The sequence below is a fragment of the Camelus dromedarius genome, chromosome 4, assembly GCF_036321535.1.
Source record: "Camelus dromedarius isolate mCamDro1 chromosome 4, mCamDro1.pat, whole genome shotgun sequence".
Taxonomy (NCBI): domain Eukaryota; kingdom Metazoa; phylum Chordata; class Mammalia; order Artiodactyla; family Camelidae; genus Camelus; species Camelus dromedarius.
This window is the reverse complement of record NC_087439.1, coordinates 71,612,520-71,635,105: the sequence shown is the minus strand read 5'-3', so window position 1 is coordinate 71,635,105 and position 22,586 is coordinate 71,612,520. Positions and strand designations below refer to the sequence as shown.

General features: G+C 39.4%; 1 protein-coding gene across 2 annotated transcripts; it reads left to right on the top strand.

Annotated features, from left to right (window-relative positions):
• The first annotated feature begins 557 nt into the window (after nt 1-557).
• On the top strand, nt 558-16,999 carry BZW1 (basic leucine zipper and W2 domains 1). 2 transcript variants are annotated; one of them, XM_010991956.3, is made up of 12 exons: nt 558-699; nt 1,928-2,001; nt 4,344-4,520; nt 6,547-6,641; nt 7,429-7,494; nt 8,110-8,245; nt 9,079-9,188; nt 9,337-9,507; nt 9,811-9,957; nt 10,651-10,789; nt 11,996-12,118; nt 12,474-16,999. In XM_010991956.3, exons 2-12 carry the CDS (start codon nt 1,938-1,940, stop codon nt 12,503-12,505), a joined length of 1,260 nt encoding a protein of 419 aa, XP_010990258.1. In that variant the 5' UTR covers nt 558-699; nt 1,928-1,937; the 3' UTR covers nt 12,506-16,999. The 2 variants fall into 2 exon arrangements, with proteins under 2 accessions (XP_010990258.1, XP_064341186.1); XM_064485116.1 differs by lacking the exons at nt 558-699; nt 1,928-2,001; nt 4,344-4,520 and adding an exon at nt 4,555-6,242.
• Nucleotides 17,000-22,586: the final 5,587 nt, after the last annotated feature.

The window sequence follows — 22,586 nt, the reverse complement described above, 5'->3', positions numbered from 1 at the left end:
CAGCCGCAGTCGGAGGGTCGAATTTCCTTCAGACCCCTATCAGGATCTTCCTCGCTCCTAAGGGAAGGAGTGCACGACGCCACCCTGCCAGCACCGCAGAGCAACGTTGCCCTGCTTGTGACTTAGCCTGAGCAAGTACTGCCAATCCCGGCCGGAGTGGAAGCCAGGTGTGGAACCCTTACCAAACTCGACCTCGGCCCAAGAAGGACCCGAGCTCCCCCGCCCTCGGGCTCCGACTTCCGGCGCTGGAAGAGGGGGTCGGTGGGGAAGGGACTCGAGGCGGACGTGTCCAACTTCCTCGGCTCTGGCAGGGGTGGTGGGGGATATTCATTCTCCCAAACCCCTCCATGTGCTCGCTAAGAGGCTGGATGACACGGTGGTGGAAGAAAGATGGGCTAGTCTAGGATAAGTGTCTGGGAAACCTGGAATCCAATAAGGGTATAAAGAAACCTTGAAAACCCTTCTCGTTTTCTTTGCCTTCTTTCCCACCCCAGGCCCCAAAGCCGCGATCAGGGAGGGGTAGGGGAGGACACCGGAGGAAGAAATCTCGCGATAGGAGGCCGGCCGGGGCGGGGGCTTCACCTCTTCCCTCCTCCTCCTCCTCCGCCTCCTCGCGTTAGTTCCGGTAGCAGAGGAGACACCACCGCAGTTGCTGCCACCTCGGGGATTTCTGGCTCTTTTCTCTTCGCCTTAAATTCGGTAAGGCGCGGGATCCGCCGCCTTGGGCCAAGGTTATGGTCCCTCGTCCCCGGGCAGAGGGTGAGGGAGGCGGCAGGTCTTGTGCGGCCCGGCTTGGGTAGGCCCGGGCGGAGGCCGCCGCAGGAGGCCAGGCCGGATCCGGGGCCTGGATTCCGGGGTCGGGGCTGCCGCCTCAGCTGGGAGGCAGAGGCGGCTGCCCGGGCCGGAACGTGGGGCCCGAGTGTGCCCTGGGGCGCCAGAGGCAGAGACAGTGGGGGAGGCAGGCCCCTCTCCGGCCCTGCCCGGCCTGGGTAACAAAGCCGCCGCGGCCTCTGTTGGGTGATGTACGCGTGGTGGGTTCCGGCGGGCGGGGCGGAGGAGCCGCCACCACCACTGCGGCCGCCTCCACCGCCGCTGCTTTCGCTGGAGGGCGGGCGGATGTACGGGGCGGCTGGGCCCCCGGCGCGAAGCGCCTCGGCGCTTGTGGTCCGCTCGTTGCGGCGGCCGCCACCGCCAACGACGGGGTCAGTGAAGAAGGGGCTGCGAGCGAGGAGCAGCCCCCACGGCGCCCGGCCGAGGCCAAGGGGGTCCTGGGCGGGGGCAGGTTGTCTGTTGCTCGGGCGGGAGGCCCCGGAGGGGTTTGATAGGGAGATAAGCGCCTGGGGAGGAGGCTTGGATTGTAGGGTATAGGGCGAAGGAGGCTAGGCCTGCTCTCTGCTCATTTTGCAGGCTGGAGTGGCTGCAAGCGGCCGCTGCGGTCATGGGCACGATTTGAGGGTAGGGTGTTGCTGCTCATGAACAGGTCCCGCAACTGAGGGCATTCGCCTTTTGATTATGTCTTTAAATTGACATACATGTTTTGGATACCTCTTGACTATGGTGGTCGTCTCTGTTAGTCCTCTGTGGGGCTTAGAAGTAGTGGAAGATGTAGGTGAATTTAAAGAGGAACCAGGAAGAGGGTAAACTGCTTATAATGGGCTGTTTTGCCACCATTCTCTTGCTCTGTAAAGTCATTTGAAAGTGTACTTCACGTTTCATCTTTAAAGGGTTTTTGTCTGGAGAAATGCAGGTTTTGAACTTATATTTAATTCAGGCAAATGTAATTCTTTGTGCCTGCCCAGGTCTGTTGCTAGGCTAAAAGTGTATGTTCTGTGTGGTTTATATGTGACTACGCTGAGGTTTGATGCTTTGTTTCTAAAATGAATGTTATGGCACTGGTATTTTTAAGGCCTTATTTTTCCCCTTCCAGGGTGTCTTTTATGAATAATCAAAAGCAGCAAAAGCCAACGCTATCAGGCCAGCGTTTTAAAACCAGAAAAAGAGGTAAATATTTATGTTTTAATAATCTCTCTCTTCAAGCCTTCGGGATAACTTTCATGTCTTGGTTTCTCCGGCAGACTATTGCTTACTACTAAAACCTGAAGTGAAAATACCAGGAAGGAACTTGAACTTCTTCTAGTTCACTGCCATTTTAGATATACCCTTAGTATTTCTACTGCTTTTCCAAGCCTTTAAGATTTTTGGTGTCAACTTATATATATCTAAACAGGCTAGTGAATTATCTTTTTACTGTGAAGATGAAGGGGCTCTAAAAAAGCATGGCTTGTGTTTTCACTAGCTAAGTTTCATTTAAACAAACTTTAGCTTGAGGGAAAGGGTTAATTTAATAAAAGAAGAGCTCCTAACGTGATTACTAGTTTGACCCAAACTTTGTGAAGATTTGTGAGAGAAAAGTCAAACTTTAACCCATGGAAGTTAATACTGGAACAGAGTTCACATTGCAGTCTTTTGAAACTATTTCCTCACAGACTTAGTAAGAAAAGTACAAGAATTACATTAACTACTTAATATAGTTGGTACTTAGATGAGTATTGAATTCTGTAGTAAGGCACTGCACTAGTTATACAAAGTTAAATATGTGGTCTCAGATATATTTTATATTGGGTTTAGTATTTTCCCCTCAAACTTTACAGTGTTGTTGCTCAAAAGCACATATTGACCTTATCTTACAGGAAACTTTGAGGAAATAGAGAACTGGGTTGGCTACTGGTTATAAATTGTGTTTTTCTACCCTGTGTGGCAGACACTTTGAGATATGTATTACAAAATCTTTTATAATCTCTGGTTGTCATCTGCCCTACTTATAGCAGGGAGACCAAGGAATGATTTGATCCTAGTCTTTGCAGTTTCATTTAGATTTGAGCCAGTAAATTTTCTCAAGAAGAGGAATAGAAGTTGGGAACCAGAGGAATTCAGCAGTAATGGGGGAAGTCTGTATCCGCAAACAGTGGATTATTGGTACCGCCTTTGTGTAAATATAGTATCAAGTAGTTTTATTGTTGTTAGTACTGAGAAGAGATGTCACTTCCCCACTTCCAGATTGAGATCACTCATGGCCTCCTAGTTCTTGATGATTAGGTCCTGACTACAGTGAACAACCATCCTCATTTGCCTGGGACTGAACAGAGTCCCTAGGACATAGGCCTTTCAGTGCTAAAAACAAAGTCCTAGGCAGACAGGGAAGAGTTGGTCACCCTAGTGCTGTGTGGAAATTAAGATATCATCTAACTTAGATAAATCAAACCCTATCCTTGAGTGTGTGATAGCAACTCAGTAAAGGCTAGGGTGTGTACTTACCCATGGCATTGTTCAGCGTGCTTTCTGTTTTATTTATGTGATTTAATACTCACAACAACTTTGAGGGGAGGGCATAGCTTAACTGGTAGAGTGCATGCTTAGCATACACAAGGTCCTGGGTTCAATCCCCAGTACCTCCTCTAAAAATAAAAAAATAAACCTAATTACCTCTCCCCCCCAAAGAAGATTAAAATTTAAAAAAAATTTTTCAAATACTCACAACAACTTTATGGGATAGATACTAGTCTTAATCACCATTTTACAGTAGGGAAGTTTAGGCATGAAGAATGAGGTTAGTTGCTCAGCTTCAGACAGTTAAATGGTGATCATGATTTGAATCAGGCAGTTTGCTGCACAGTATAATCTCTTCATGGCTCAACTTCTCTGGCCTTCAATTTCCCTTCTGAGTAATGGGAACAAATATCTACTGAGGGTAGATTTACTTTAGTTTTTGTCATATATTGAGTATTGAATAAATGTACTTTGTAACGATACCTTAATAAGTACTAAGTGAGTGAATTTTTTTTTTAAAGTAGAGTGTTACAAGCATTTAAAGAAAATCAAGAGCTCCAGTTTTTGAACAAAATTTCACTCAGGAATAAAATTTACCTGAGGTGTAGAAGATGTCCTAGATTTCAGAAAAGCTCAGAGGCAATGGAAGAGCATTCCAGGTAGAAATTATCTCCTGGCAGTAGGAACACACTAGCTCATTTAGCTGACTTACGAGTCTTGTGTGAAAAAATAGTGGGAGAAAAGCCACACACGTCTTGTGATTAGGCAGTCCTGCCTTGCATTTGCAAAGGTGGAACTTGCAAGGGATGTGCGTTTAGTCTTCTGTTGTGTTTGCTCATATTTCAGGTCTTGGGTAATCTAGGTAGTGTTTGTTTTCTCCAGCTGTTGAAATAAGTGAAATTGTGATGAATGTGGTTAATGTATTCAGTAGTTATAGCTTCATAAAGTTGTGATTTCATGGCATTTTGGTAAGCCTTTTAATCTAAAACTAAATCTTTTGGGGTTTCTCCCCCCAGATGAAAAAGAGAGGTTTGACCCTACTCAGTTTCAAGACTGTATTATTCAAGGCTTAACTGAAACTGGTACTGATTTGGAAGCAGTAGCAAAGTTTCTTGATGCTTCTGGAGCAAAACTTGATTACCGCCGATATGCAGAAACACTCTTTGACATTCTGGTGGCTGGTGGAATGCTGGGTAAGTGTCTGGGTTTTGTGGGGAATGTGATGTATGGAGATTATGTAGAATCCAGAATATGAACTATTTGACAGGCGTATCAAGTTGGGGTGGCTTTGTTTCTGTTTGTTTTACCCCCTTACGATTTTTCCTTTTTTTTCTTCTCAAATTATGGTAAATTTGCAGATTGCCTTGCTCTGTCTAGCTTTATATTTGAAATCCATTACAGAACCATACCATTTGGGGAAGACTTTTCTGTCTGATACCTAATTCCCCACAGCATCCCCCTGTGCTTTTTCCAACTTGTGTTTGTACACTCCCAGTTAATGAAGAAACCACTATTTCTTGTCCTGTGTTACCAAATACTTCTATACAGTCAGTCCGCCATGTCCAAAGGTTCCGCATCCATGGATTCAACCAACTGTGGATCAGAAATACCGGGTGGCGGGATGGTGTTCAGAAAGTTCCAAAAAGCAAAACTTGAATTTCCCGCAGTCTGGGCAACTATTTACATAGCATTTACATTGTATTAGGTATTATAAGTAACCTAGAGACGGTTTAAAGTATACAGAAGGATGTGTGTACGTTATATGAAGATATGCCGTTTTATTTAAGAGACTTGAGCATCTGCAGATTTTGGTATCCACGTGGGTTCTAGAACCAATCCAGGATGACTATATATCTGAAGACTGTAATCCTGCAGCTGTCAGTATATTAGCCACTAGCCACATGTGGCTATCAATCACTTAGAATGTGGCTAGTCCAAATTGAGATGTACTGAAAATGTAAAATATACATTGGATTTTAAAAGACAGTATTAAAAAGAATGTAAGATATCTCAGTAATATTTTGAATACTGAGATGTTAAAATCATATTTTTCATGTGTTGAGTTAAAGTATATTAAAGTTAATTTCACGTTTTATTTTTAATACGTCTACTAGAAGATTTGAGATTACATTATATGGCTCACATTATACTTCTGTTGCGTAGCACTGCTCTTACTCCTGCCTTCACCCTCAACAGATATCTTAACAGAATGTGCTACTTACTTATGTACCTTCAAATGGTGATAGTAATTTCATTTCCATAGCTCTTTTAAGGTATTTCAAAATGTTCTTACAGTAACATTGTATTGAACCTCACAGTCAAGCTGATAGCATCAGAACTCTATTTGTATACATGCAGAATGGAGGCTTAGACAGGCTTCTCTGGTTTACATGCAGTCAAACAATTGCTTGGTGGTGGAACTGGGAACTTAATGTTCATATGTTCTGATGCCTGGTCTAATGAGTATCCCTTTTATTGTAGTACCATTTTATGGTAAGAAATGGGAAACGTGTCTATTTTCTATTCATAATGCTGTTATCAATAAGCCACTTTTTAAAATTCTTTTTAAAGAATCTGTTTTAGCAAGGAGATTTTCAAATATAGCCTAAGAGACTAGGTTAATGAATTTCTGATGTTACCCAACTTCAGTTTTTAACAATCTTCATCCATCTGTGCCCCCACTGACTTCATCTCCTCTCCACACGCCCCCCCCCCCGTATTTTAAAGTATACATCAGATATCATTTTATCCATAAATACTTACAAATGTGTCTAGAAGATAAAGTCTTTAATTTGAGGATTTGTATAGCCCGGCCTCTTTGGAAGCTTCTAAAAGGTGGTTTCCTATATGGAACGTCAAAACCAACTCTGAACATCTCCACTTGAGTGAAGATTTGGCACTGCTGAATTAATCTAGTGAGTTCCATTGGGTTGCTAAAGAGGGTTATTTTGTTTATTCCAGTAAATTGTTTTCACTTTATTCATACATATTGAACTATTGGGAAATTGACTTATAATAAATAAATTAAAATTACCATTTTATTTTATGAGAATCTTTACAGATGATAAGATTGAATAGTTGTACACAGATGTTGAACTGTACTGCTGTACACCTGAACCGTAAAAATAAAAAAACTGAATTTTTTTTAAAAAGTAAGATTGAAATAATTACTAATTTTAAATGAAGGTCTTCACAAATTTTTTGTGAAATATACCTTAGCCCCAGGTGGTACACTGGCAGATGACATGATGCGTACAGATGTCTGTGTGTTCGCAGCACAAGAAGACCTAGAGACCATGCAAGCATTTGCTCAGGTAAACCAAACTTCATGTAATTATTGCAGTTAGCTATTATCCATCTGACTAGTATTCAAGGAATAGTCTACTTTTAAGAGGTCACAGGTAGAAGGTTAAAGGAATTTGAGCTGAAGGTTTAGAGATGTTCTTGGCACAGTATGATGATATAGAAACTTAAAATGTGTTGAGGAAAACAAAGTAGAAAAAAATTGAATTAGCTCTCCTTTTCCTATTTGTCCCTCTAGAATTAATTCATTTTTAAGAAAAAGTCAAGCTGAAAAAGGAAAATCAGTTCCCTGTAGTGATTTTCATCACTGAATTATTCTGCATATAGCTTTTTAAAGGTGAATGAGTTATAGGGAGATTAGCTTATTAGTCAAAAATCTCATTTGAAAGTTTCATACACAGTTATGCTTGTGTTACTATAAGCAAAGAATTCAAGTACATCTAACCTTAGGTATTGTTGTCTATGTCATTAGGAAAGTAGAACTATATTTTATGATCTTATTCTGTTAATATCCTACAAATGTGTAAATGACTTGTATTTGAGCAATAATTAGTCCATGCTTTATTTAATATTTGGCAGTAAAAGTCTCTTGCCTGGCGGTGATTAAAGTGTTAACAGTATTGTGGTGTTTGGGAGCTGGCAGACTTCTCAAGCTAGTTAAACATCTGATGAAAGGTTCACTTCTTTGCTGTTATAGAGATACTGTGGGAGAAATCTCAGCGGCCCTGACCTAGATCTTTTAGGAATCTGACATTTATACATATGGAGTTATCATTCAGTTCCTTTACATTCTTACAGGTTTTTAACAAGTTAATCAGGCGCTACAAATACCTGGAGAAAGGTTTTGAAGATGAAGTAAAAAAGGTATGAGCAGCAGTATGCTTTGTGAAAAACAAAAGGTTGCAATCAGAAGGGAATGCTAAATCCTAATTCTTCCATGGATTTGAGATAATTTTAGATATTTAGGTAGGCTGTCTCTGAAATTTGGGGGTATATAATTTAGTTTAATTGCTGTACACTGTGTCTTATCTCTATATCCAATCAAGTGGCAAAGGGGTAAAACTCAAAGTGGGGTTGGTTCAGAAGACGAGGGTAGCAGATCAGAACTAAACACATTGAGAAAGAGAAGTTTAACACACTTGTTCTTTGAGTCTTAAATATTCTACATGTAAGTGCACAGAAAACTTGGTAATGTTAATAGTAAAATTTAATGAGTACAAGGCATTGTTCTGTTATTTTATTTAACATTCACAAAAACCCTGTGTGACAGGTTTTATTGCCCATATTTACATATGAGGAAACTGGGGTAGAGGTTGAGTAACTTGCCCAAGATCACTCAGCTAGTGAGTATTAGAACTGAGATACAAACTTGGATGGTCAGACCCCAGAGCCCACATTTGTAACCAATATGGTATGTTTTACTGCTGCTCTTTATATAATGCAGTTGCTCTTTTAACCCTTAATTCTTTACTTTTATAGCTGCTGCTATTCTTAAAGGGTTTTTCAGAGTCGGAGAGGAACAAGCTGGCTATGTTGACTGGTGTTCTTCTGGCTAATGGAACACTTAATGCATCCATTCTTAATAGCCTTTATAATGAGAATTTGGTTAAAGAAGGTAATAAACCTTTAATAAAGGGTGATCTTTAGTTGGCTGAGGGTCAGGTAGATAAGAGTATAAACGATGAACTGATAAAAAAGATACATAGTTTATATGGATTTGACTTGTGTAATAGTCTTAGTTTTTGACTATCCTTAAATTTAATTGGTTCATTTCAACTCATTAGTCATTTAATGTATACTTTGGACATCTAGGCTTAATGGCTTTCTTTAGACATACAGCATATATCCAGGATCTAGACAAAATGTGATTATAAAGTAAAAATAGAAATGCTGTAGAAACCTAGAGAGGGGTTAATCCCAGTTGGGAGACTTGGGAACATCCTTAATGGAGAAAGTGACACTGGGGAGAATGGCGAGCTGAAAAGGACAGAAAGTTCCCTTTTGTGATTTCTACAGTTAAATTATTCTTTACAGTAATTTAAAAGCTAGTCTTTTTTACTGCTTAGAATACTGAGTATTTAACATGCCTTATTTTAATTCTCACAACAACCCTGTCAAGTGTAAGAACTGTTACCCTTATTTTATACCTCACAAAGCAGTTTAACTATCGCTTTGCTGTATATATGAAACTAACATTGTAAATCAGAACTTCAATAAAAAAATTGTTTTAAATTCTATAAAAAGGAAACAGTTTAACTTGACTAACAATATACAACTAGCAAAATTGGAGTTTAATGGTAAGCAGTGGCAAGGGAATATTCTAGTGTTAAGTTTGGGGATAAAGTGAATAATCCCATGTGGTGGAACCTTGGAAGGAGGAAATGGGGAGATAACAGTAGTTGAAATCCAGGAAAGTATTTCTGTTGAGTAAGCTCTTTTGTTCTACAGGGGTTTCAGCAGCTTTTGCTGTAAAGCTCTTTAAATCATGGATAAATGAGAAAGATATCAATGCAGTAGCTGCAAGTCTTCGAAAAGTGAGCATGGATAACAGACTGATGGTTTGTAACTTTTTACTCTTCACATTCTTGCCAATACTTTAGGAAAATGTAATAGACAACTTTCCCATTTTTAATCTGTGAAAGGAGGAAAAGTGTTTTTCTTAATCTGATTTGAAGACCATTTAACCAGGTCACATTTTCTTTTCAGGAACTTTTTCCTGCCAATAAACAAAGCGTTGAACACTTCACGAAGTATTTCACTGAGGCAGGCTTGAAAGAGCTTTCAGAATATGTTCGGAATCAGCAAACCATAGGAGCTCGTAAGGAACTCCAGAAAGAACTTCAAGAACAGATGTCCCGTGGTGATCCATTTAAGGATGTGAGATATTTTTGTTTAAATCATCTTTATATGGCTCATAACATTTGGGGATTTTGTAGGGTGCAAGCCAATGGAAAGACCTTCTGTTTCCGTCTTGATCTTTTCTTAGGTGGTTTGCTAATATGTAATATAAGGTTTGAATTGGAATTCTATCCCTTCTTACTCTGAAAGTTCTGTTATTGTATGTAGTCATTGCTAGTTGCATGGAAAGATGTTCATGCTTTTGTAAAAGGTCTGCATTTGATGTGTGGAGTATATACATATCAGAATGTATTTCTGTACTAAATTTGGGTTCTTTTGCAGATAATTTTGTATGTCAAGGAGGAGATGAAGAAAAACAACATTCCAGAACCCATTGTTATCGGAATAGTGTGGTCCAGTGTAATGAGCACCGTGGAATGGAACAAAAAAGAGGAGCTTGTAGCAGAGCAAGCCATCAAGCACTTGAAGGTATTAAACTGTGCCTTGATAAAACATTATTCTTCTTTAAGTGGGGATAAGTGAACTGTCAGTGTACTTTTTTTTCTAAAAGGGTGTATCACATCCTGTGGTTCCTGGGAATAAACCAGCAGTAAGTAGACAAATAACATATTAACTATTGATGATAACCTTTTGAAAAGTCTGACTTTCTTTGGCTCACAGGTTAAAAACAAATACATGTTTAACAGGGAACTATAGTCAATATCTCATAATAACCTTTAATGAAAAAGAATATGAAAATGAATGTATGTATGTATATACATGACTGGGACATTGTGCTGTACACCAGAAATTGACACATTGTAACTGACTGTACTTCAATTAAAAATTTTAAAAAGAGAATTTTTTTTAAGTAGCTTAAGCTTGCAATTTGGTGTTTGCTTTTGAGAGAATATTGGAAAATAGAAGGATTCTTTTCCTTTTCCCCCCTTTAAAATATTAACATTGTATTGACAGTTATCTGGAATCCTTGGTATAGTATTGCTTTTTGGCTTAGATACTTAGATTTTTCTGCTTTTCTCTTTTTTCCCCCCCAACTTCCACTAAATAGAATATAATTTACAGTGATTGTAAATGATGAGGTATGTTCTGTCTTTTAGGAATTTTGTAATGGATGGTCATTTTACTAAGTGACTCGATCTTTTCTCCCTTCCCTTTAAAAAGCAATACAGCCCTCTACTTGCTGCCTTTACAACTCAAGGTCAGTCTGAGCTGACTCTGTTACTGAAGATTCAGGAGTATTGCTATGACAACATTCATTTCATGAAAGCCTTCCAGAAAATAGTGGTGCTTTTTTATAAAGGTAATTTAAATTTTGAATTTTGTGAATGAATACATTTAATAAAAATCCTAAAAAACTCAAAATAATTCTGAGTAGTCCTCTAAACATCACCCTAAAATATTTTACTCTAATCACAGGACTGAGTTGTCTGCTTGAATTGGGTGCTTTTTAGTACATTACCGTAAAATCATCTCTCAACCTTACTAACAAGTTAAAATCTAAAGCCTTCTTGATGAGGCTTCAAACTTCACTTCCTGTACTCCACCAGTCCCCTTCCCCAGACAGATGATTTTGTTAGTTCCTGTGTTTTAAACTTAAAGATCTACCTGCATCCCCAGAATTAATTTATTTATTTATTTATTTATTTATTTATTTATTTATTTATTTATTTATTTATTTATACCCTGTGCTTCAGTGATTATCAGCTTGTATTTAGGTTTCTTTAAAGTATCTATAACCCCTACTTCCTTCACTCTTTAGACTATTTAGAAATAAATCTTAGAAATCTTCATTTAGTTCTGGGAAGATTAATAATTAAATTTTAACTGTAAAATACATGGACTTTTTGCTTTTTAATAAAATCACGGTTAACATTTTCACACCTAAAAATATGAATGAATTATATATCAAATACCCCTGATTATCACAAGATTCCTCAACCTTGGTAATACTGTTTGGGGCTACATAACTCTTTTGTAGGTGACTGTCCTTTGCATTGTAGAGTGTTTAACAGCATCCCTGGCATCTTCCCAGCAGATGCCAGTAGCACCTCTCCCCAGTGTAACAACCAAGAATGTCTATAAACATTGTCAGATGTCCCCAGGGGGTAAAATTGCTTTCAGTTGAGAGGATCCTTGTTTAATAAGGTTGATTTCGTGGTTGTAGGTTCATAAATTGGCCAAATTTTTAAGTTTTTTTCTTTTATTTATTTATTTTTAATTGAAGTAGTGTTGATTTACAGTGTTTTGTTAGTTTCAGGTGTAAAAAAGTTTCTTGATATAGGGTTCCCATTTCATCTTCTCTCCTTTTCTTTAAAAATTAATTTGTTGAAGAAACCAGTTAAGACATTGTTTGTAAGCAGCGAAGATAATTGTTTGTATTTTACTTTTCAAAGGATCTTTTTTGCCACATAGTCATTTGCACCTTAGGAGGTTTCTAACTCTGCCTTAGTTAGAGAAGTACTATGTGAAAACTCCCTGAATGTAAAGGCTGTTCTTTTCTTTATAGCTGAAGTCCTGAGTGAAGAACCCATTCTGAAGTGGTATAAAGATGCACATGTTGCAAAGGGGAAAAGTGTCTTCCTTGAGCAAATGAAAAAGTTCGTAGAGTGGCTCAAAAATGCTGAAGAAGGTAAGTGTTTTCATTTGTGCAGTTTATTTGGTAAAGCCTAAAGACTAATTTTAATGTAGCCAAAAATGTGTCCATGCATGTTTGCCTTTCATTCAGATACCATTTTGTACCTAGAGTACAAATTTTTGTTCATTTATAACAGACCTGCAAAAACTCACTTACTTTAAGGCAGGTGAGGTTCAACCATAATGCTAACATTCTTAGGAAAATTGGAAATTTTGAGAATATTTAATAAATATTTATGGATTTTGAGAGTTAATAAAAGTCCTTAAATAAAAAAGCTTTAAAGTTACAAATGGAAACTTTTGCTTTCTGATATCATGTAATGCTTGACTACATTTTCCCCCTTTTCTAGAATCTGAGTCTGAAGCTGAAGAAGGTGACTGAATTTTGAAACTACACCCTCAGTAAAGCAAACAGGAGTTGTAGATAAAATGTCATGTCTCATGTGTCCTGGTTCTTACATCTTCCTACCTCCCTATATCAAGCATGATATAAGGGCTTTCATGGCAAATTTTATTTTAACTGTTTCTATGGTTACTGGAAATGTTGGCTTTAGTTTCTAAAACCATGTTTGAGGTAGCTATAGGAGCTATAGATTTGAATCTAATGTTGCATTAGTCTTTTCAGTTATCTTCTACCTCCTGTATTTTCTACTGTAATAATGTAATTTAAGGCCTTCCACAATGAACAGTTCACTTTATTCCCTGGGTTTTCTATATGAACAGTTTTCAAGATATGATTTGGTTAAAAATAATTTGTTATAAAAATTCTGTTTGCAAATTAAACTGTAAAAGTATCCAAAGTCTCAGAAAGTAATGATTTGTGTCATAATTTGGTATGCCCAAAGCCCTGCTCATCAATGAAAATCTCATATACAGTAATTGAATTCATTAACATGAATCTTGAGTATTTGGACCATTGTTTGCATGTTAATATTTTCTTGCATTTTTAACCCCAAATGTGCTTGAGCCCAATTGTTTGCTCTCTGATTTTCATTCCTTAAAATGAAGCCATGGAGAACAAACTTGAAAGTGAGGTCTTTGGGAAATTGTATGTGGCAGAGGTGGTGGGAAGAAGAAAATAGAGCTTTTTCCCATTGAGAAACTTCTGCATTCATTTTGTATCTTTCCAGACAAAACATGGGTAATTCTTTTCATACAACCATCTTCAAAGAAAAGTCTTGTCGTTTAAAGTATTAAATTTATCATACACTTAGATTGGTAAGAAAGGACTCATAAAATAGTGTGAGAAAAGCAAATGACTGTACTAAACAACTAAAATTGTTGAAAGAAAAGAAACAACTAAATTGTTGTCAGCATGTTCTAATTGGGACTCTAAATATAACTCCCATTTCCTGTTGGCTTAGAGTATTTGTTGTAAAGAATGAAGTGCGGTGATAACTATATATTCCTACTTGGTCATACTGGACCAGCTTCATTCTCTTCACAAATTTCACTTATGATTTAAGCATCTGGCTATTAACTTACCTAGTTGCCAATTTTTTAAATAGCCATGAGCCAAATATCTCTTCTATACAGTTGATCTATTTATTTTAATGGTTGCCTTTTACTTTCCATCTTTCTTTTCTTGCTGCTACCCATCTTTATATGTAGTTGTTAGAAAAACAAAATGTGGCCAGATTTTTTGGTGGAAAGAATTCATGTTAAAAACGAGTATTTTCACAGTTTTTTGATTGTTGAAAGAAACGAGCTTGGAATAATACCACCAGAGACTGCATGGAAATCGCCCCTTTCAAAGGTGCCATTCTTAAGAGCCAAGAATTTCGTGTTTAAAAACTCATCTTGAGGGAGTAACATGTAATATAGTTTGAAATAAAGGTATTATAACCTTATGAAGAAGAGCATTATAACTGATACCATTGTGAGTGGGGTGAAATTGTTAAATGAATAACTTTGATAAAGCTTTCATGCACAGGCAAAATGTATTCACTAGGTTTCTACATAGTGATCTGCTTTTACTTTGTAACTTGTAGTCCTTAAAAGACTTTTTTAAAAAAAATAAAGTCCATCCTTACACTTAGGTTTATATAGGTCAGTCTTCTTTTTTAATTTTTTATTTTTTTGTAAATTCCATGTTAATACCTGGTGATAACTGTATGTTATGCGTTCAGATGTCTCTGCTGTATAAGCATTAAATAATTGCTCTTTTCATTCTCATGACTCCCAAACTGTAAACACCTACACGAAATTCTGATGTAGCGGAAGCCACATTAACATTTCTGCAACAAATCATTGCATGTTACTGCAGTACAAAGTGTACCCTGTTTATTATATACTGTGTATAGTGAAAGAGTGTGTAGTCTTTGAGAACTACATTATGATCTTTGTCTGATCATAGAGTTTTATCCTTCATAATGATAAAGTAGTGTTTACTTACTACAGTGTTTGGTAAATGGGTAAGTCACCTGTGACCGTGTAGTGTAAAGAAAGGGAATGCTTCCTAAAAAGACTTAAAAGATTTTCATTTTGAATTTTAAGTGGCAGTTTGAAACAGCTACTAGTGCCAACTCATGGCCTCAAATATGTAATTCTTGGTACACATGTTAAAACTGTACTTGTAATTATGATTGGATAAATGTTGATTGATTTTCCTAACTTGGTGTCAGTTTCTAAGGATAAGCCTCCTCTCAGATGCCATAATTAAATGTGTGTTTAGAGCTGATCACAAGTTTCTTAATTATTCTGGGAGCATTGTCCTAGAGACATTTATTATGTTCTTATGAAAACTCCAAATACCAAAAATGTCACAGGATATTTTGACATAACATAATGATGGTGGGGAAAGGAAATGCATGTGACTAATTTACTTCTAATTCAGTGTTTCTTAAAGCTTTTTCTCATCAATCCCACCAACGAAGCCTTTTAAAAACTTTTTTTTAATAGTGCCCCAATAAATTTTAATACAGGTAAGCTGTATATGTATTGTATCTGCTTTATACATGAAAAGAGTAAGGTTTTATTGTCCTAGTTGGGGGTGAAACCACCCCCATTCAGAATGCATGCCCTAATATATCTTTTTTTAAAGGGGAGAGGACCTAGTGATAAACTTTTGCATTGGCAGACATACTTTATGTGTATCCAAATCCTGAAGCATTTTTTTCTGCCAGAGTCACTGGCAAATAGAGGAAGTTTGTCTTCTGCCAGTCACCGTCTTTTAACAGTTAGGCTCTACACCCTTCCCACCACAGGGAAGTCAGACATGGCATTTCCCATTGGCTTTGGAGGTCTTGACAGATTCTTACTTGATTATAAATGGATCATAAACAGAATCATTCAGGTTCCTTCTCATCTATGAAAGTCAGTTAAAATCGTAGGCAAATGGTTTGTTCTAATTGAAGTTCTTGGTTATAACACTGATAAATGGTATTGAAATTTTACTGGTGAGTCTGCTGTCACAGTCAAGTAGGCTGATGGCAGGAACTGATAAGAACTGTTGGTTGGCTTTAAATGTAACATAAATGCCAAAAGTTTTAGTGTATATTATTATTTAGACTACTGAATTACCTTTGTAAAAATGTCCTCAGATGCTACTTACAGGTGCCATGTAAAATAGGCTAATAAGCATTTCTGTGAAAATTCTGGTAAACTGCCATGCTGATTTATTCATGTAAAGTATTAGTCCTCTAGTGTTGATGTAGAGTATGTCTATTCAGCCTACTGAGGCCTAACGGTTTAAAATACATTAAGAAGTAAGTAGGCTTTATTTAAGCGGAATCCAGAAGATACGATAAATGCTTTTGACGTAAATAATGAATTTATAATTGGCCTCTGTCTAAAAACTTGAATTGCAGTGGATTTGTGCCTGAACACAATCTTACACAAAATTGTATGAAACTTGGTGTGGATCAGAAAGGCTTCCCTACTCCCTTTCCCTCCCCATTTTTCCCTCTAACTATGGACTATTAGCGGCCACATCAAATCCAGGCATTTTAATTTTCCAATACACTTATAATGCTTTTATCCTTATTCTAAGACTATCGTTTCACTGCTTAATGAATTGAAAAAACAGGATACTTTACAAATACTTCACGCAATCACTGTCAATTTAGTAACTCCTCCCAAGCTCAACTGCTTGTGCCTGTTTAGTGCTCTAGAGACAGTGGCAACAACTGCTCAGTCCTCTGCTTTGTAGACTATCTAGAGGGACCAATATCTTGTTAAACTATAGTATGTTCAGAATGTTTATGGTTGTATTAGTGCAGGTTTAGGAACTATGCATTAAGTGTGTGTAATGAATTTGGGGTGCTACAAAGTTATCAAATATAATAGAGCTGTTTCATTTCAGGGAATTTCCAGTCAGTGTAACCATTTTTAAATACCTTAGGATGAAAATAGTTTAAACCATTTTTTAAGCTGAAATCCTGAAGGCTGTGCTTCAAGTTGACTCACAGGTAAACCTATGGGGAAATAAGTGACTCACTTACAGACTGAAGCCTCTGTTACTTCAGAAAGATGTTCTACATTCTCTGGCATCTTAAGAATAAAATATTATCTCTGTAAATACACCTCATTTCCATTCTAGTTAGGACAGATGGATCCTGGCATGGCAAACAGCTGAAGAATGAAGAAAACTGGATAGCTGATAATCCAGCTAGTGCTTGGCTCTCTGGACAACCTCAAGTACAGCCACCCAAGCCAGTGATTACATTGCTGCATTATTTCTGTTTAACTGTGAAATCTGCTTCTTATCTGTACCCTTGAAATTGAATAAAATTTCATGAGACTCCTTATTAATGTAAAGAGAAAAGCAATGTTTTGCATTGGTTGTATACTAAAAACCTGAGTGCAGGATTGAGTTAAGGCTCAGTAAATCCTGGTCCTTTCTGATTTGCCTTGGTATTAAAATACCATCAAACAATTTTTTCTCCTCCAGACCACGTTTGCTTTTGTTTGGTTCATGTGTACTTCAAACTTACCCAAATGTACACATTCAAAAAATGCCAGTGTTTTACTTAATAAAATAGTAATGCCATCTTCCCTCTCAGAAAGCTTCAAGTTCCTTTTCCTTTCAGCCCTCACATCTAACAGATCAAGTCCTGCCCATTCCAGTTAAGAAATGACTTCTCTCCGGTGCCACCACCTGAATCCAAGCCAACATCTATTAACAACCTCGAAGCCCCAGATTCCTGAACCCTCTGACATGGCACGAGTGGCCCACTCTTGCTAGAGTAGAGGGCAGTGCCTTACGTTTTCCCTGACAACCATAAAGAGGCCTCACGTAAAGGGTAGGATCAGACAGGTGGTAACTGGAAGTATTTGGAGCTGCACTTCGCACTGTTGAGGAGTCATTGGGACAGTTTTATAGTTAACCTAGGCTACGAGGGTATGTGCTTGGAAAGAGGATGTGCAGTCCTAAGTCAGGATTTATGAATAGGTAACTAGTCTCATGGGTGCCAGGAATACGTCAGTGAAGCTCTTCATCATTGTTTGGAGACTAGCAGAGCATAAGAGGCCACCTGGACCTGATGATCATCAAACAATATCTATTAACTACAGAGCCCGTGATGACAGATAAGAGATATGACACAGTACAGCCCCAGGCAGGGTCAATGGAAGGACAGGAGAGCTGAACAAGCCTGAGATGGCATCAGTTATGCTAACAGCCTTACAGCATGGTACTGGAAGTTTCCACGCAGAGAAGGATGTTGTGGGAAGGCCTCCACCGGAGTGTTGGGCATGGATCTCTCCAGGTCTGCAGCAAGGCCATGCTGTCTGTAGCAGAGAACTAATCACGGTTTGAAAAGTGGCTTCTGGCATGCAACTGAGTCCAAGGAGACAGTGAGCACCTGAACATGAGACGTCAAGGTGCTCTGTGACCAGAGCTGCCCACCCTGAGCACCTGTTCTCAGACACTCGCATCCCCAGGCCCAGACCCAGTCATGAGGTCAGTGATTTCATAGGAACCTGGGCCAGACCTGCCTGCTGGTTTTGGAAGGTCTCCTGGGGAGGTAGGGGCGGCTATGGTTCACCCTGCGGACATAAAACCTGGTGGAGGACATTCCGGGAATGTTAATCTATGTGAGCTTTCCTGGAGGCTGACATCTCGCTTAGGTCATTAGCACCAAGACCTAGCCCCACCCAACAGCCTGTAGGAGTAAGAGCGGGAAGCCTCAGGCCAAACAACACACTGGGTGGGAACGCAGCCCCACCCAGCAGCAGGCTTCCTGAGCCACAAACGCCTCTAGACACAGCCCTACCCACCAGAGGGCCAGGACCAAGCTCTACCCAGCAGTTGGGCAGGCAGCATCTTGGGGCTTCTTCCTTCCAGTACTGGAATCCGTCTGGGGAGCCTGATGTGGGGCTCAGAACTCTCACTCCTGTGGGAGGGCCTCTGTGACTTAATTATCCTTCAGCTGTGGATTGCCCACCCGGTGGGTATGGGGCCCAGTTATATCAAGAGCACGTCCCTCCTACCGTCCTGCTGTGGTTCCCTCTTTGTTTCCAGTTGAAAATGTTTTTTGCTAGGTTCCAGCCTTTTTTTTTTGATGGTTGTTTAGCAGTCAGTTGTGGTTTTGTTGTAGTCACCAGGAGAGGTGAGCTTGTGGTCCTACTATTCCACTATCTTGATCAGAAATCAGCAATTCATTATCTCTAATCTCCAAGGTATGTTTGTCATTAAGTCATTCTTTAGAGTGACAGTCAGGAAGCCCTGACTGTGCAGAAGCATGAAGGTTTTCATGGAGCATTGTCTTCCAACACAATCTATGGACAGGATCCATTTCGAGCAGGTCCACGGAGCACAAGTAGGTCACATCATGGACCTACGTTGCACCAGCTCTTCTCTCTCATCTCATACCTTTGGTCTTGGTGTGGTGAAGGGAGGGAGTGAGCAGGTGTTCCAGGCCTGTCGTGGACAGGCCAGATCAGTAGGTTGGTGTAGCTGAAAATGGACTGCTTTTGCGTTATAGTCCCACTCAGGGGTGGCTCTGAAAGATAGTGGTGAGGGAAAACTCTCCCAGGGGGCAGAGCTTTGAGTTGTCTACCTGGTCATTAGCATGTTTTAGAGACAAAAGTGGCCTGATGTATGGATATATATGTATATGGACTCCTGAGCATCAGGGGCAAATAAATTAGTGGGTAAGTCAGGGGCCTGAAAGGAATAAAATGGAAAGAAGGGAGACAAAAAGGCCTGGAGAAAAATCATGTGGATACCTCAAAAGTGCAGGAATGCAGTTTAGAGCTGAGTAGGGCCACTTCAGATTCTCCAGGGATTGAATAACACTTACAAATGGTAAAAGCTAATGTTTAATAAACACTTACGTTAAAAAAAAAAAAAGCATGTGGATAGACTGACGGGAGTGGGCTGGAGAGGATATCCCACAATAAAGAGAATATCACAATAAAGTGACTCACAATAATTTTTTGGTTTGCCGGTAAGTATACACGTTTACACTATACCATAGTCTATTTAAAGTGTGCAACAGCATTATGTCTAAAAAAACAATGTACACACCTTAATCAGAAAACACTTACTACTGGGAGAGTGATGATGAGGTGGTGCGGAGAGCGTGGGAAAGCATGTGAAGGCACTCTCCATAGCAGGCAGAAGTGGGGACAGAGGAAGAGCTTGTGACTGGGGCAGTGAAAATAAATGATTGGCTCTTATCAATCACTTACACCAAAAAACAAAACACTTTACTACTAAAAAACGCTAACCATCATCTGCACCTTCTGTGAGTCGTAGTCTTTTTGCTGGTGGAGGGTCTTGCCTCAGTGTTAACGGCTGCTGACTGATCGGGGTGGTGGTTGCTGAAGGTTGGGGTGGCTGTGGCAATTTCTTAGGATAAGAAAATAAAGTTTGCCAGGTCAATTCACTCTTCCCTTCACAAACAATTTCTCTGTAGCATGCAGTGCGCCGTTTGATAGCATTTTACCCACAGTATAACTTCTTTCCAAATTGGAGCTGATTCTCTCAACCTCTGATACTACTTTATCAACTAAGTTTATATAATATTCTAAATCCTTTGTTGTCATTTCAATGATCCTCACAGCATCTTCACCAAAAACAGACTCCATCTCAAGAAACCACTCTGCTCATCCATAGGAAGCACCTCCTCATCCGTTTTAAGTTTTACCATGAGATGGCAGCAATTCAGTCACATGTTCAGGCTCCACTTCTAATGCTTTTATTTTCACCACATCTGCAGTTATTTCCCCCACTGAAGTCTTGAGCCCTTCGATGTCATCCAGGAGAGTTGGAACCAACCTCTTCCAAACTCCTGATAATGTTGAATTTTTGACCTCTCTCCATGAATCACAAATGTTCTTAATGGCATCTAGAATGGTGAATCCTTTCCAGAGAGTTTTCAATTGACTTTGCCCAGATCCATCAAAGGAATCACCATCTATGGCAGTTACAGCCTATTACTTCTTAAATAATAAGAGTTGAAAGCTGAAATTACTCCTTGGTCCATAGGCTGCAGAATGGATGCTGTTAGCAGGCATGAAAACAATATTCATCTTGTACATCTCCATCAGAGCTCTTGAGTGACAAGGTGCATTGTCAATGAGCAGCAGTATTTTGAAAGGAATCCTTTTTTTCTGAGCAGTAGGTCTAAACAGTAGGCTTAAAATTTTCAGTAACTGTGTTATAAAACAAATGTGCTGTCACCCAGGCTTTGCCGTTTCATTTATAGAGCACAAGCAGAGTAGATTTAGCATAATTCTTAAGGGCCCTAGGACTTTCAGAATGGTAAATGAGCACTGACTTCAACTTAAAGTCACCAGTTGCATTAGCCCCTAACAAGAGAATCAGCCTGTCCTTTGAAGCTTTGAATCCAGGCACTGACTGCTACCTATTAAAATCCCAGATGGCGGCTTCTTCTAAGGTAAGGCTGTTTGCATCTAACACTGAAAAAGTTATCGCTTAGGGTAGCCTCCCACCTTCCTTAACGATCTTAGCTAGATCTTAACTTACTGCAGTTTCCACATCAGCACTTGCTGCTTCACCCTGCACCTTTGTTATGGACGTTGCTTCCTTCCTTAAACCACATGAACCAACCTTTGCTAGCCTCAAACTTTTTTTCCTGCAGCTTCCACATCTCTTTCAGCCTTCACAGAATTGAAGGGAGTTGGGCTTTGGCTGGATTAGGTTTTGGTTTAAGGGAATGTAGCGGGTTTAATCCTCTATTCAGGCCACTTAAACTTTCTCCATTTCAGCAATAAGGCTGTTTCGCTTTCTTCTCATTCGCGAGTTATAGCACTTACAATTTCCTGCATGAACTTTTCCTTTGCATTCACAAATTGGCTGGCTGGCGCAAGACGCTTAGCTTTTGGTCTGTCTCAGCTTTTGACATGCCCTCCTCACTAAGCTTAATCATTTCCACCTATTGATTTAAAGTGAGAGATGTGCAACTCATCTTTTCATTTGAACACTTAGAGGCCATTATAGGATTATTAATTGGCCTAATTTCAAAATTGTTGTGTTTCAGGGAATAGGGAAGGAAGGCCCGAGGAGAGGGAGAGAGATGGGGACGTCAGTCCATGGAGCCATCAGAACACTTACCAATTAAGTTTGCCATCTTATGTGGGTGCGGCCTGCGGCTCCCCAGAACAACTACAATAGTAACATCAAAAATCACTGATCACAGGTCACCATAAAAATATGATAATAACGAAAAAGTTTGAAAATTGTGATAATGACCAAAACGTGACACAGACACACAAAGTAAGCAAATGCTGTTGGAAAAATGGCGCCCACAGACCTGCTCGCCACAGGGTTGCCACGTTCAGTTTCTAAAAATCACATTGTTTATTTTAGGCTTCGTGTTATTGCACAATTAATAGACTACAGCATAGGGTAAATACAACTTTTATATGCACTGGGAAACTGAAAGCTTTATTGTGACATTCATTTTATTGCAGTGGTCTGGAATTGAACCCAGAATACCTCTCTGAAGTATATCGACAATGAAGCAATCCTGCCTCTCCCAGCCAGCATTGTATAGAAGCCGAGTGTGGAGCCAGAACTCCACTGGGCACAGCAGTGATGAGAAGGCCTTCCCCAACCCTGGGTGTTAACAGAAGCCAGGTGGAGGTCCTGGACTTCCACCCCCCAAACTGGCAGTAATGAGGTGGTGCCCCTCTTTTCCCACCAGGATGGTGTCAGAGGAGACCTCGTAAAATAGAATACTTAAATAAGATCCAGAGTCTCATAACACAAATGCCAAAAATGACCAAGTTTCAATGAAAAAAAATCACTTATCATATCATGAATCAAGAAAACCCCAACTTGAATGAGAAAAGATAAACAACAGATACCATGATAACACAGATCTTGGAATTATCCAATAATGATTTTAAAGCAGTCATCATAAAAATGCTGCAGTGAGCAATTGCAAACACACTTGAAACAAATGGAAAACTAGAAATTCTCAGCAAATAAAAAGGAGACATAAGGAGGAACCAGATGAAATTTTGTTAACTGAAAAACACACTGGGGGAAA

Excerpts from the sequence above, each read along its gene's own strand:
- BZW1 (XM_010991956.3), top strand. The coding sequence starts at position 1,938 with ATGAATAATCAAAAGCAGCAAAAGCCAACGCTATCAGGCCAGCGTTTT. Across the intron at positions 4,521-6,546 it reads GGTGGCTGGTGGAATGCTGG|CCCCAGGTGGTACACTGGCA; the intron begins GTAAGTGTCTGG and ends AATATACCTTAG. Across the intron at positions 9,508-9,810 it reads GTGGTGATCCATTTAAGGAT|ATAATTTTGTATGTCAAGGA; the intron begins GTGAGATATTTT and ends GTTCTTTTGCAG.